General features: G+C 55.0%; 1 protein-coding gene across 1 annotated transcript; it reads left to right on the forward strand.

The window, feature by feature from the left end:
- Positions 1-2,439: 2,439 nt before the first annotated feature.
- On the forward strand, positions 2,440-10,824 carry MESD (mesoderm development LRP chaperone). Its single transcript, XM_086711745.1, has 3 exons — positions 2,440-2,684; positions 8,499-8,731; positions 9,814-10,824. The coding sequence occupies exons 1-3, from the start codon at positions 2,481-2,483 to the stop codon at positions 10,076-10,078; spliced, it is 702 nt and encodes a 233-aa protein (XP_086567871.1). The 5' UTR covers positions 2,440-2,480; the 3' UTR covers positions 10,079-10,824.
- Positions 10,825-14,325: the final 3,501 nt, after the last annotated feature.

The following is a 14,325-nucleotide window of genomic DNA, read 5'->3' on the forward strand; positions in this document are numbered from 1 at the left end:
TAGCTCCCTAGAAAAGTGTGCCCCTTTGACCCTCCTTCCTTCCCCCTTCCCCTGGATGAAAGTCATCCTAACGCAGGTGCTCCAGGGGCCATCCCAGCACTTGCCGTGAACTTGAGGGTAGAAACCAGCAGCCAGTATCACGGAGCAGGGTAAGAAAGAGGCTGGGTGCCCGGTGACCGAGGTACACTACCAGCCCTAGACGCTTACGTTTCTAACCGCTTCTGCGAAAGAAAAATGAAACAGTTAACAACAAAGCCCTCTGTCTTGTTTCAGCCACTTTACGAGAAACTCAGTTTTCTGTTATATGCAGCCTACCACGGATCCAATCCTATCCAAGCGGGATATGCTAGTTTGCCAGGGAGTAGAGCGGATCAGGTGGCTTAAACAACAGGACTTTATTTTCTCACTGCTCTGGAGGCCAGAAGTCCCCGGTGGAGGTGTTGGCAGGATTGGTTTCTTCTGAGACCTCTCTCCTTGGCTTGTAGAGCGCCACCTTCTTCCTGTGTCTTCACATGATCTCTACCCTGTAGGATTATGATCAAATTTCCTTTCTTTTTCTTTTTTTCTCCAATTTTTTTAGTGTTTGTTTATTTTTGAGAAAAAGAAACACAGAGTGTGAGTAGGGGAGGAGAGAGAGGGAGACACAGAATCTGAAGCAGGCTCCAGGCTCTGAACTCTCAGCACAGAGCCCCACAAGGGGATCACGAGATCATGGACCACGAGATCATGACCTGGGCCGAAGGGAGACACTTAACCGACTGAGCCACCCAGACGACCCCCAAATTTCCTCTTCTTAAAAAAGACGGCATACTGGGACCAATCTTTGCAACCTCTTGTTAACTTAATTACCTCGGTAGCACCCCTATCTCCAAATAGTCACATTTTGAGGTACTGGGATTAGGATTTCAACATATGAAATCTGGGGGAGATACAATTCAGCCCATAACATAAGGCATGAATAAAGAGGTTTACTGTGGCTATTTTTTTTCTTTTGGTAATAGAAAAATTGGGAAGAAGTGTCCATCAGTAGGGTAATAGAGAAATAAACTATCGCAAATATGCTATGCCGAAGCATAAAGCAAGTTCGCGTTATATTGCTAAGTGAAAACACTTAAGGAGTCAAAATGTTTACCAATATGTACACTCTGTTGCCATAGACCTACATATAACAAGATTTATATGAAACACATTTCAAGAGACATTTTCATGTTTAAAAATGTACAGAAAAATGTATACAATATGTGACAAACGGCTTGATTGGAGGCCAGTTGTGGGGTGGAGCAGAATGTTTGGAACGTTGTACAACGTGTGACTATCTTACAAGCACAGTGTCTTTTTTCATGTTTTTACATAATTAACAATTTAAAAGAAACATCAGCAGGTCGGGCCATTTAAAACTCGTGTAATTCGAAAGCATCTCTGTCCACGCTCTTTTAAAGTAAGAAACAAACAAAAAGATCCAGCTTTAAAATGCATTAGTCAGAGCCTACAGTATTAGGGGAAAATCAGGGATCCTGAAAGCTGGTGGCGCTGGATCCTGTGCCCAAGAGCAGAGCAGCGGGCCCCGTCCATCCGTGACCTGAAAAGGCAGAGCCACCTGCCACTCACTACTTGGTAAGCGGCTGCAGGAAGGGAGAAGAAGCGCCCGACAGGCTACGACGGTTTTCCCGGAGCCCAGGCAGCTCCCAGAACTTCCCCTCCAGTTCCTTCCGCAGGCCAGAAACGGAGGCCCCTCGAGGCGCTGTCTGGGGGCTCCTGGAGGCCCCGAGGGGTCTTGTGGATGAGGCTTCCGCCAGCAAACCAGCGGGCGCGGCGGCGGCGACCAGGCCGGGGGCCGAGAGCCTTCTCTGGACCGCGGGAGGGGGCGGGGCGGAGCCAAGATGGCGCAGGGGCGGGGTCTCTGGAGGAGAGTACGAGGTGGGGCCTGGTAGGCCGGCGCGGGCCAGGAGGCGGACCCAGGGGCGGGGCCTGTGGCCCGGCCGACGCGGGACGGGAGGCGGGTACGAGGCGGGACCTGGTAGGGCCGCGCGGGGCAGGAGCGGGGCCGGAAGGAGAGCCCGGGGGCGGGGCGTGGTAACTGGCTCCGGCCGGGAGGCGGGCCAAGGGGTGTGGCCTATGGCCGGGCCGACGCGAGCCCGGAAGCGGGTACGAGGCGGGGACTGGTAGGTCTGCGAGACGCGGGGGCGGGGCAGGGGGGGGTGGGGTCGGAACGATAGCCCGGGGGCGGGGCGTGGTAAGGCCGTGAGGGCGGCGGGGGCGGGCCCAGGGGCGGGGTCTACGGTGGGGCTGACGCGGACCCGGAGGCGGGCACGAGGCGGGGCGTGGCGGGCCGGCGGGGTCCGGGAGGCGGGGCCGGGGGGTGTTGGGGCTGGAGCGGGGCGTGGTAGGTCGGCGCGGGCCGGGAGGCGGGGTCGGAAGGAGAACCCGGGGGCGGGGTCCGCGGCGCGCGCAAGCGTGATCTCCGCGGTGGCGCGGCGAAGATGGCGGCCTCCGGTTGGGTGCGCGCGGCCCTGGTCCTTCTCTGCGCCTCTGACCTGCTGCTGCCGCCGCTGCCGCCGAGGGCCTGCGCTGCCGAGGGCGTGGCCGGGACGCCCGGGGAGGCCAGCCCGCCTCCGCGGAAGAAGAAGAAGGATATTCGCGACTACAACGATGCGGACATGGCGCGTCTGCTGGAGCAGTGGGAGGTCCGCGCGCGCGCACCCGCCGGCTGCTCTCGGTCCCGGGCCCCGCTCCCGCTGACCTCCGGCCCCTCTGCACGGGCGCCCTCCACACCCCGTCTCGGTGTCGCCCTCTCTGCCAAGGCCGGGCGGCCTTGGTGCCCGCCCCAGCCTCACCCCAGTGCCCCCTTGCGCCCTTCCGGGGCCTCGCCCTACTTTCTCGGCGCCCAGGTGGTCAGTGAGCCCGGCGCGTGGGGAGGGGGACCTTTTGCACGCTGCTCCTCGAGGCTGGGCTGAGCGGGCGGGTGAGGGGTACACAGCGAGGGTCATCTCCCCTTTACTGGTTCTCCCGTCTTCTGGACCAGAAGCGTCCAGACTCCTCGTTCCGGTATATTTCTTGCTGAGGGTTTTGTAATTTGGGGAGTGGGGGTGGGGGAGGTCAAAAGCTGGTGCTCACATTTTCGTTTAAAGGAGCAAAGACTTGTTTTTGTGAGAGTAGGTTTTTTGGTTTGTTACCTGAGTGCTCTGGAGTGTGTGATAAGGTTTTTAGATGAGGTTCACTGAAGGAAAACTCGTGCCTTTTTTCCCTTGCAAAAGTGGTTGAATGGTCCTGGCTCATTTGCAGAGCTGGTGGAGTGGAGTCCGAAACTTGGGTTCTTTTTTAAAGTTTATGTATTTTGAGAGAGAGAAAAGAGAGCATGAGTGGGTTAGGAGCAGAAAGAGGGGGAGAGAGAATTCCCAGCAGTGCAGAGCGTGAGGCGGGGCTGGAACTCAAGGAACCCTGAGATCGTGACCTCAGCGGAGTTCAAGAGTCAGCCGCTTAACCGACTAAGCCACCCAGGCTCCCCGAGAAACTTGGGTTCTCCTGGCCGTGTAACCTTGGGCAATTCCCGTTTCCGCTCTGGGCTTCAGGTTCCTTATCTGCAAAATGAGGTTTTACCCGATGATGCCTTCCCAGGCTGGTGTCTTCTTACTTTGTGGTTATCTCCGTGTGCGTGCCTCATTTGATAGAGACTTTCAGACGTGAGTTTAAAATACCATCTGATGAATTTGACTAGGAGAAAGCAGACTTGTACTTCCATGCGTATCCGCAGCTGATGGCAAGATGGGGGTAGCTATGAGTGTGCACGGGGTAGATATGAGTGTGCACACTGCTAATGAAGAGGGAACGTCTCGCAGCAGCTCCTTCCCTGTTTACTGTCTCCCTTGTAATCGCCCATCTGTTTATGGTCTAGCTACTGAAGTGTCTGATTCCCTAAAGTAAGAGCGCTGTCTCTTGAGGAAGTAATACCTTGAAGTACTAAGTTAGACAGAAACGGAGGTGAACAAGGGATCCGACCATCAGGAACAGCAGTGACGGTACAAACAACCATAATACAAAGTAGGAATTGTGGAGTACTGTGGGAAGAAGGTGCGGTGGGACTTTCAGAGGGTTTCAAGGAACACAGGGCATCTGGCTAGAGGCAGGGGCAATGTGGAGAAGGGCAGCGGGAGCTGGGTCGGGGTGGGGGGGCGTGCAGATAATAGAGGCCAGGCTTGGCAGCTAGACTGGCTGGGTTCAAACCACTTGTGACTTTGATGGTGAAAGTCTCCTCACCCACAAAACAGAGGCGTTCGCAATGCCCACCTCAGAGTAGTTTGAGGATTAGCCGAGGAAACCTGGGAAGAACCTGGGATAGCGCCACTCTGATGGCAAGCCGTGATGGTAGGAATAGTTCGGTTAGCTGGAGAAGGCTGCGTTTGAAGCAAGGTAGTGAGCGGTGCGGGTGGAAAGGCCGACGCGAACCAGGCTGCGCTGGGCCTCTCCAGTGTTCCGGGGTCTTCGCTTAATTTAGAAGACAATACACGGGCCGTGATGAGTTTGAAAAGCTGTGTGACCCAAATACTGCCGTAATGGAACGCTTCCGTGTGATCGTTCATACCTTGGGACTGACACGCGTGTTCCCTCGCTCGTGTCCCCTCCGCGTGCAGATGGTTTTTACAGCTCAGAGCCCGGCATCAGGGTCATTTCCTGCTGTTGGTTTTCTCATTAGACATACTAAGCATTTCCCCAGGTTACTGCACGGCCTTCATAACACTTTGAGAGGGTTCAGAGTGTGCCCCGGAGTGAGGTTCCAGCTGTGGCGGGGGTTCTTGAATCGTGGGCTATCATGATTAGAAAAATTGGTCAGCAAAGTTTAGGATGGGTGGGCAGAGAGAGACTCCGAAGGCAGAAACAACTTCGTAGTTAATACTGAGTTTTTGTTTTGTAACAGGACTGCCCTGGGCATGCACACTCCTTTAATGCTCTCACCCTGCTTTCTAGATGATGACTTTTGAAGCCCAGAGAGGTTGAGTAACTTGCCCCATGTCATACAGCATATAAGCTGAACCGAATTTCATCATTTGACTCTCAAGCCTATTCTTTTCACCATTTTACTGCCTGGCCGTGCACCCTGGTGAGCCGAAGTACAAGTGCAAGGTGATGGGAGGGCCTGCATGAGCTGGAGTCTCCTGGATCAGAGTGGAGGGGGGAATGTGAGAGAGTGTGCTCAACTTGGTAGCTGGCGGTTGTGTGACCAGGCAGGAGACAGCATGATGTGCTGAAGGCACAGGGGTTTTGAACCCGGCCTTACTGCTTGTAAGTGAGACCCTCATTTTCCTTAACCGTGAAGCCGGACAACCTCCCCCTTTGCAGGGTGCCGTGCAGACCAGGTGAGCCAACATTCGCACACCGTCCACAAATGTGAGTGCCCTTCCCCGGTAGCAGTGATTTTTCTGTGGGAGAGCTTTTTTGTGAGAAACAGTACTTCCTCCCCCAGGGGGCGATCCCTAAATCCCCCCGCCCTACCTCCTTCCCACTGGTGTGAGAATCATTCTTCCATTGAGATACCTACCTGCCTCCCGGGTCAAGTGGGGCAGAACGGGAACCCTTTCCTCTGTGTTAGGTTTAATGCTGAGTCCCAGGTGGTGTAGGAAAACCGAAGGCAGTTCTTTCATTCTACACGCCAGCAAGGGGCAGGTGGGGGGCGGATCCCAGAGCCAGAAATGTGGGTTCGCTCTCCAGTGTCGGTGTCACCCCTGCTAGCATGTGACCTCGAGTAAGTTATTTTCTTCTCCGAGGCTCATCCCCCTCATCTATTCAGTGGGGGCCTCGCAGGGCTGTCCTGAAGGTTGGGCGCATGGCAGCCAGTGTTAGCATCAAGGAGCACAGGAGGGAGGAAGAAAAGGGTCTGCAGAAAGAGGAGTTCAGCTTTGTAACTATTGAATGTGACCAGCAGCCAAGGAGAAGCAGGGAAGAAGCAGGGAAGCAGGTTGAAAATGCCTGGAGGCAGGGTCGGGCTGTGTCTGGGGAATGCCTGACCTGTGACAGTCCCACCCCTGCCCAGGGCTAGAGGCTTGATTGCTGCAGGAGTAGAGAAAGTGATAAGAACATATCAGATTGCCCAGGGGAGAAGCCGAGGGGCATGGGAGGAAGTAAGTAGAACCCGACTGTCAGCCACATGGGGTACTGTTCCTCCCCCTCCCCTCCCCCCTTTTTGGTAACTGATACACAAAAACCTAGAAGGTGGAATTCAAGTTGTTTGAAACAATCCTTACCCTTGCTGTTTGCACTAGACTTCTGATCAATTATGTTTTCATTGAAAAGAGATGCTATGTGTGACCTACGCAGTTAACTTCATGACCATTAGTGAAGTCAGTGTGAAAAATACAAATATTCTAGGTTACTGAGCCAACTCGAAGTCTGAAGGTGTTTTAAGAAGCGATAGCACGTTAGGGAGGAATAAAACGGAGATGGAGACAGCCTGTGAATTCGGCGACCAGGAGGTCCTACGTCATCTCCACAGCTGGTTGCGGGTCTGATCATTGGGTGTTTATGGCCTGCCTTTATGTCACTGAACCCCCAAACCTTAGGAGGGAGATGCTGTCCCCCCCCACCCCGTTATAGGTGGTTTTCCAACCTGCCCAAGACCCTCTGACTGCATAGCACGTGCCTCTGTGTGCCAGTCACCATGGACTCTTAAAGCAAAATGAGGAAGAAACGGGTCGGTAGAGAGAGTGGCAGAGATGAGAAGCTCTATGCATCGTGTGTAGTCACTGTTGGGGCCGTGGGGCCAGCTGGTTCTGCTTTTCTGTTTAAAGATGAGGAAACAGGCCCAGGGGAGGAGGGAGTCCCGGCGGCCGCGGTCAGCCGGCTAGTTAGGTGGGGCTCACGCAAGGTCCCAGGTCTGATGCCAACGTGGGGCACCTTCAGGCACCGCTGTACGAGTTCCTGTGCTCTTAGGCGCATTTTAATAGACTGTTGATGTCCTCGCCAGTTTGTCAAGAGGACCGAGTAAGAGAGAGATATGGGCTCTTCGTGTCATTTTAGGTTAGTCGTTTATCGGGGTGTTCGATAACCGTTTTATTGAGAGAATTCACATGCCCGACAGTTCACCCATTCAAAGTGTACGTTTCCGTGGTGTTTTCAGAGGGGCGTGCCGCCGTCACCACTGTCAATTTTAGAACATGTTCGTCATCCCAGAAAGAGACTCTCGTCTCGGTCGCCCTCCCCCACTTCCCCTGACCCTCCAGCCTGTGGCCGGCAGCCACTAATCTCTGTTCTGTTCTGGACGCTTCATGCCAGCCGTCTCGCACAGCGTGGTCTTTTGCGTGCGGCTTCTTTCACTTAGCATAGTGTTTCCAAGGACCACCCGTTTGGTGACTTCTCTCAGTATGTCGTTTCTTTTTGTGGCTGGAATTATTAGGCTTTTCTCCGAGGAACTCTTGATTCTTAAATATTTTTATTTATCGCTCTGCCTGCCTACCTATGAAGAATCATGTGCTCCTTCGGCCACCACAGGGCATCGTCTTCCTCCTGCAGTTCTGCCCCTGAGTGAAGAACCGGGTGTCATTGTCCCTAACGTATTTTCTCCTTGGCTCCAGCCTGGAAGTCACAGATGGTAGCGTCACAATTGCTTGTTCACACGACTGCAGAAAACAAAGCCTGCTAACTAGAGTTGAGTGAGGAGTTCAGGTTGTTTTATTAAAAATTATTTTTAATTTCTATTTTTGAGAGAGCGAGAGAGACAGAGCACGGGCAGGGGAGGCGCAGAGAGGGAGGGAGATACAGAATCCGAAGCAGGCTCCAGTCTCAGCCGTCAGCACAGAGCCCGACGCGGGGCTCGAACCCACGAGCCGTGAGATCCTGACCTGAGCTGAAGCCGGAGGCTTAACCGACTGAGCCTCCCGGGCGCCCCAGACAGTTCTTATTTTTTAGTCGACGTTGATACACATGAAATGCAGATTTTAAGTATAGTGTGCAGGAGTTTGACTGGTGAGTATCTGTTGTCCGCGCCCCCTGTCAAAGTAGAGACCATTTCTATCCTCTCAGAAGTTCCCTTGGGCCCCGTCCTAGTCAAACCCACCTCATCCCCCACCCAGAGGCCACCGCTGTTCCTAATTTCTTAATTGTGTCTCATCTCGAACTTTAAATAAGTTTATAGTGTTTCTGATTTTGTGCCTGGCTTCTGTCACTCAGTATTGTCCTTTTGAGGTTTGGGGCACACCATCAGTGTTTTCTTCTTCTTCATTGCTGTGTTGTGGTTTATTGTGGGACCAAACCAGAATGTGGCCGTATTTACAGGCCACCGTATCGGGTAGATTCTTTGAAGCCATCACACAGGGGCCTCAGGTATCGGTGACCCTGCCTGAGACTCGGGCTTCACCTGAAGGTCAGGTAGAGGAGGACAGCTCCCGGGTCTCCTTTTCCTGTGTTAACGTGGGTCACCGCACCTGCGGGCACGCGCCGCCCTTCTCGCCTGCCCCGCTTGACAAGCACATTTCTGATGATGCGTGACGCTGTGTTTTGTGTCCTCATAGAAGGATGACGACATCGAAGAGGGGGACCTCCCGGAGCACAAAAGACCCTCAGCCCCTATCGACTTCTCCCAGATAGACCCGGGCAGGCCCGAGAGCATCCTGAAGATGACGAGGAAGGGGAAGACGCTCATGATGTTCGTCACTGTGTCCGGAAACCCCACTGAGAAGGAGACGGAGGAGATCACCAGCCTCTGGCAGGGCAGCCTTTTCAACGCCAACTACGACGTGCAGAGGTGAGGCGGCGGCCCGCTGAGAAAACCGTAGGCGGTGCTGGGACTTTTCCCCAGTCTGGAGCGGGAGCCCTTTCCGGCGGTGCCTCCCTCGGGCCCAGGACCTTTCCTGCCTCGGGTTTCCTCTTTGACGCTTCTGTTTATCCCTACCTTTGTTTTCTTTTTAAAGAAAAACGTTTATTATTGGTCAGGGCCCGTAAGTTTTTTTTTTTTTTTTGTTTTGTTTTGTTTTTTTACTATCTCATTTGATTGTAAAATTTTATGTATCTTTATACCTTCAGCTATTTTTTTTCTGAGTGCAGCTGACAAACGGTCTATTAGTTTTGGGCGAACAACGTAGGGTTTGTCAGCTCCGTGTGCTCTGCTCCTTACACCTGTCACTCCCCCCCCCTCCCCACCCCCCTGTCCCCACACAACACTAGTACAGTGTCAGTGACCTTATCTCCTGTGCCGGGCTGCATAACTTCTGTTTCATCTGAGGAAGACTGGACAGGTGGTTGGCCTCTGGGGGCAGACTAGTCACAGCAGGACAGGGCGCCCCCCCCCTCCCCCCAGGAGAGGTTTCTCACCCCGGAGATCCTTCCGTGTGTGGCCGTGTTCACACGCTCGGACCAGACTGCTGAAAGGTAACTGATCCGAGGTCGGGGGTCCAGTTTTCATAGCCCAGTACAATCCTGAGATGCAGTTTTTGAGAAGTTTCTTGTTCCTCCTCAATTCAGGGTCTTCACGCATCTTAGTTTAGGAAATAGCAGTGACAGACAGACACGAAGGGGTACCGAGCACGACGCTCGGTGCTGTCGTCGGCCTGCGCGCAGGCCGAGGGGACCGGTCAGTGTGCCCCAGATGCCCCGTCCAGAGCCACCGCCCTTCTCTGCAGGGTGGGCTGGGCGCGGCCCCCCAGGAGCGGAAGCTCCGTGCCCGCCGGCCACGCCGGTGCTCCACCCCGGGGCTCATCCCCTCTGCTTTGCCCCTTGGGGCCTGTTGAGTGTTGACACGCCGAGGCGGATCCTCTTGGCGACGTGGCACAGGGCGGCTGTGCCCGTTAGCGCTTCACCCGCGTGTCCTGACCGCGTGTTTCTGTCAAGGTTCATCGTGGGGTCCGACCGTGCCATCTTCATGCTTCGGGACGGAAGCTACGCCTGGGAGATCAAGGACTTCTTGGTCAGTCAGGACAGGTGCGCCGATGTGACGCTGGAGGGGCAGGTGTACCCCGGCCGGGGAGGCGGCGGGGAGAAGAATAAAACGAAGCAGGAGAAGGGCAGGAAGAGGAAGGAGGGGGAGCCCAAATCTCGGGCCGCCGAGGCTGCGAAGGAAGACAACCGAGCCGGGAGTAAGAGGGCGGAGCTGTAACGGGGCCTCCCCGGCCGCCTCAGGGGCGCCCCGGGTTCCGGCAGGGGCGGGAGCCACTCCCCCGGAGAATCCTGCGCCCCGCGACCGGTGGGCGGTCCACGCCGGAGTTCCTGTTTAAGAGGCTTCCAGCGAGAAGACGGCGGCCTCGGCGTTAACGTTGGACTCTGACGCGTTCGAGGTTCCTGTAAAATCACTGTAAATGGAAACGGTGGCCCTTCGTGTCCGGGGCGGCACTGGCTCCGGAGGCGCCCCTCCCCCTCACTGCCCTGGCTCTGCCCCGGGGGCCGCCGTGTCCCTGCCCCCCTCGTTTCCGCTAACCGGACGGCCGCCAGGTCCAAGTCAGCCGGACAGACGCCGTCGGTGGCACCGGGCCCCGCGGGCCGCAGACCCCGCCTCCGTGACCGCGAACTTCCGCCCTGGCGCAGGGCTCGGTGCTCGTCCGCGCCGCGCGGTCGGGACGCGGGATGCGGCACCCCGCACGTGCGCGGTCACGTGGACATGCAACGTCCCCACTTTGAATTAGACTGGAATCCCCGCCGTCAGTCAGGGTCACGTCCCGGCAGCCGTCCGGTTTCGCGCGGTCTGTAAAGGCCGGGAGTTGTGCCTGTGTCCAGCTTGGGGCGGCCGTGCGGGCGGCGAGGGCTCAAACGTGCCATTTAATGTGACGACCGTCAGGGTGCGAATCGGGAGCCGGCGGCGTGTGACGGAAGACTCAGTAACCTCATCGTTTCTAAACGTTTTTTTTTGACAAAGTGCCTAAATCTGTGGTGTTTTGTATGGTACTAACGCGCCCTGTAATGTTCATGTGTCAGACCTGCCCTGCGTCCGAGTTACAGAATTTATATGCAGGTGTCATTTTTAAGGACTCACAGTGTTTGTACAGAACTTCCCTCACAATTTTAACAGATTGAAAAGAGCACACGGACGTGGTTAGGAAACGTCACTGCTGCAGGAGGGTCCAGAGTGAAAAGTCTGTGCCTACCCCTGCCACGGCCTTGTCTCAGTGCAACCTCCTGTTAATCTGTTTCCAAAAAAAAAAAAATTCACTTCCCGGCCTGCAGCCGTGTGTTTGTTGCGGCCTCACCCCGTGCACGAAGTGCACCCCCTCCTGTGTGGCTGGAGCTTAGCCCCTGCCCTGTCCTGGGGAGGGCCGTCTACACCCTTGCACGCAGCCACGGTGGGGCAAGTGCTGTCCCTTGGCACTCTCAGCGTGTCCCTTGAGCATGTCGGCTGTCTGTCCTCTCTAGTCAGGATGGAGCAGGTGTCTTGATGGGACGGGCATGGCGCCCTTCACACGGTCCCGGGCCTCGTGTTTCCAGTTAGCAGCCTTCCGCGTGGGGAAGTCCTGATCCCACCGCTTCCTGCGCAGGGTGCAGCCACGTCCCCCAGTGCTCGGAGCGTCTCTTACATGCAAGGCATTGCCGGGAGCCAGGGACGGCCCGGACGTGGGCCCAGGCGTCCTGAAACTTCGGGACCTGGTGGGAGAAGACAAATACGCATCATGCACAAAGTGGCAACTGTTGGAAGACGTACACAGGCCTCGAGGTGGGGTGGAGGTGAGGAGAGCCTTGGGATGTCGGTGAGGCCATCTCTGGGGCAGGAGCAGAGGAACGGTCTGTGTCAGGGCCCTGTGGTTAGAAGGAACAGAGGGGGGCTGGGGGCCCAGTGCAGCACCCGCCTGAAGAGGGAAGGAGGTGCGTGGGGTCTTGCGGGAATTTGGGGTGCCCTGAGGGGTTTTAAGCTGTGGTAGGCTGAGTGTGGGACACGATCCAGTTTGGACCAGGCTGTGCTGAAAAACTGATGGCGAGGGGCCCCCAGTGGGTGTGCGGGGCCAGCTGGGAGGGTGTTTTGGTCGAGGGCCACGGCTGCGGGTGGCCCAGATTAGCAGGGTGGGGGTGACCTCAGCCCCACAGCTGACCCGCGCCGTGCTTACTGGTAGACCCTTGAGTTTGCAGTTTTTGGCATTTCGTTCCTACATACGGCTGCCCAAATATTTTGGTAAACTTTTGTTTATATCTCAAGGGCAGGTTCCCAGCAGTGGACTCACCAGAACAAACGAAAGGTGACATCTTGGCACATACTGCCGACCTGCTGTCCCAGGTGGTTCCGTTACCTTGTCCCTTTGCCAACAGTAGATCTCAGATCCTCGCTGGTACCGGGCGTTGCACTTGGCCGGTTCACTAGATGCAAGAGCTTTGTCGGCTATCCCGAGGCCACCACGCTGGAGAGGCCCCGTGGAGACAGAGATGCCGGTGGCGGGTGGGGTCCACGCCTGCCCAGCCCCCGCTGTGTCCAGCCCACGTGCACGTGTGTGAGCTTGGGCGCCTTCAAATGCTTCCGGCCGCAGCCTCCAAGGCCTCCTGGAGACGGCTGTCACCACCTGGCCCGCCAGCTTGCAGATTCACGAGCAAGAGAAGTGTGTTTAAGGGAGGTGGGGGGAGTGTATACACAGACACCCACCTACGGACGCAAGTTTACCTGTGCTCGTTCACGTTGCTTTTAATGTCCTGATCCAGTACATTCGCGTGGTAGCTTTAACGATCAGCTGCGAAACACCAGCATGTCATTAGGGAGATGTCCTTGCCCCCTTGGTCCTCATGCCCTCTGGTTTTTGATGGTCACGCTGTTTTTAGTGCTTCTGGTGGTTTCCTTTATATACAGTGTTAACCCTCTTTCTTATTTTTATGGTTTTGTTTTGAGGGAGAGATTCAAAGCAGGCTCCGTGCTGCCATCGCAGAGCCCGCCTCGGGGCTTGAACACACGAACCTCGAGATCGTGCCCTGAGCCGAGATCGAGTTGCGTAACCGACTGAGCCACCCAGGCGCCCCTGTTTTTTTAATTAAACCAACTTCACCAGCATGCGTTAACCCATAACCAAGGCGGGGAATTCACAGACTTTCTCCTCTCTCCCTGATTCTCATCAGTGTCTTACTTGTAGTGGTCCAAGGCCAACTGTCTTTCTCCTTAATAATGATTTTTTTCGGGGCGCCTGGGTGGCGCAGTCGGTTAAGCGTCCGACTTCAGCCAGGTCACGATCTCGCGGTCCGTGAGTTCGAGCCCCGCGTCAGGCTCTGGGCTGATGGCTCGGAGCCTGGAGCCTGTTTCCGATTCTGTGTCTCCCTCTCTCTCTGCCCCTCCCCCGTTCATGCTCTGTCTCTCTCTGTCCCAAAAATAAATAAAAACGTTGAAAAAAAAAATTAAAAAAAAAAAAATAATGATTTTTTTCTATCAGATTCCTGGAGTTCCTTTCTCATTGCTAATGTTCAGTAATTTTGCTAAGAAGTCTTATTATGGATTTTCCTTCCTTCCTTCCTTCCTTCCTTCCTTCCTTCCTTCCTTCCTTCTTCTTCTTTTTCTTTCTTTCTTTCTTTCTTTCTTTCTTTCTTTCTTTCTTTCTTTCTTTAATTCTCATAGAACATAGTGTGTTATTTTCAGTTGCAGATTCAGGGATTTTTTTTTCTTACCATTTTGGAAACATTTACCTTTGTGTTGGGGTTTTGGGCACCCAGTTTTTTTCTTAGTTCTGAAATGAGATTTTTTTCTTAAAATCATTCTGGTTTTAATCTCAGTGAGTTGGTTTTATTAAAATTCAAGGTTTTTTAAATTTTATGAACTCAGAAAGTCCAAATGGAGAATCCCCACCTTGGATTCTTACCCCCCCCCCCGAATAGAATATTTATCTGTATTTGTAAGTATATTTTTCTGTTGGTTTTTTATTGCAAAATGTTTGGCTGCCACGTCGTTGTTTTTCCCCTCCTGTTCATGCTCAGCAGACAGCTTTTCCCAGGCCTTGGCCTACAGCATCTATTTTAGGTGAATTCTGAGTTTCCTCCATCCTTGTCTGAGCATTGTTTTATCCGTTGGAGTTGGGACCCAGGGGCCGGCTGTCCCCCAGCTTTCCTATGGCTGAGCAGGGAGGCCAGGGGCCGGGGCAGGGCCATGCGGTCTGGCTTGACAGGCGGGCTCTGCCCCGCTGTGGGTTTACCCGTGCCCTGGACCAGGGCTCTCCTCGCACGGTGGCAGCGGGAGGGGTCACCACTGCTCCTGGGAGGCCACTTGTCAGGTCTCCGGAGAGTTTCTCAAATTAGCCGTGGACCTTGGGCTGTTGGCTCCTCTCAGAGAGGGAGGGTCAGGCTGGGGCGTCCCTTTCTGCTCCACTCTGAAAATCACGTTGCCTCCCGTGTCCGCAGGAGGAAGGGCCACAGGGAAGCTGCTCTGGCCAAGGCGGGACTAGGGCACCAGCGGGC

Source organism: Puma concolor, chromosome B3 (genome assembly GCF_028749965.1).
Source record: "Puma concolor isolate L17-30 chromosome B3, mPumCon1.1.hap2, whole genome shotgun sequence".
In the NCBI taxonomy this organism is placed as follows: Eukaryota; Metazoa; Chordata; class Mammalia; order Carnivora; family Felidae; genus Puma; species Puma concolor.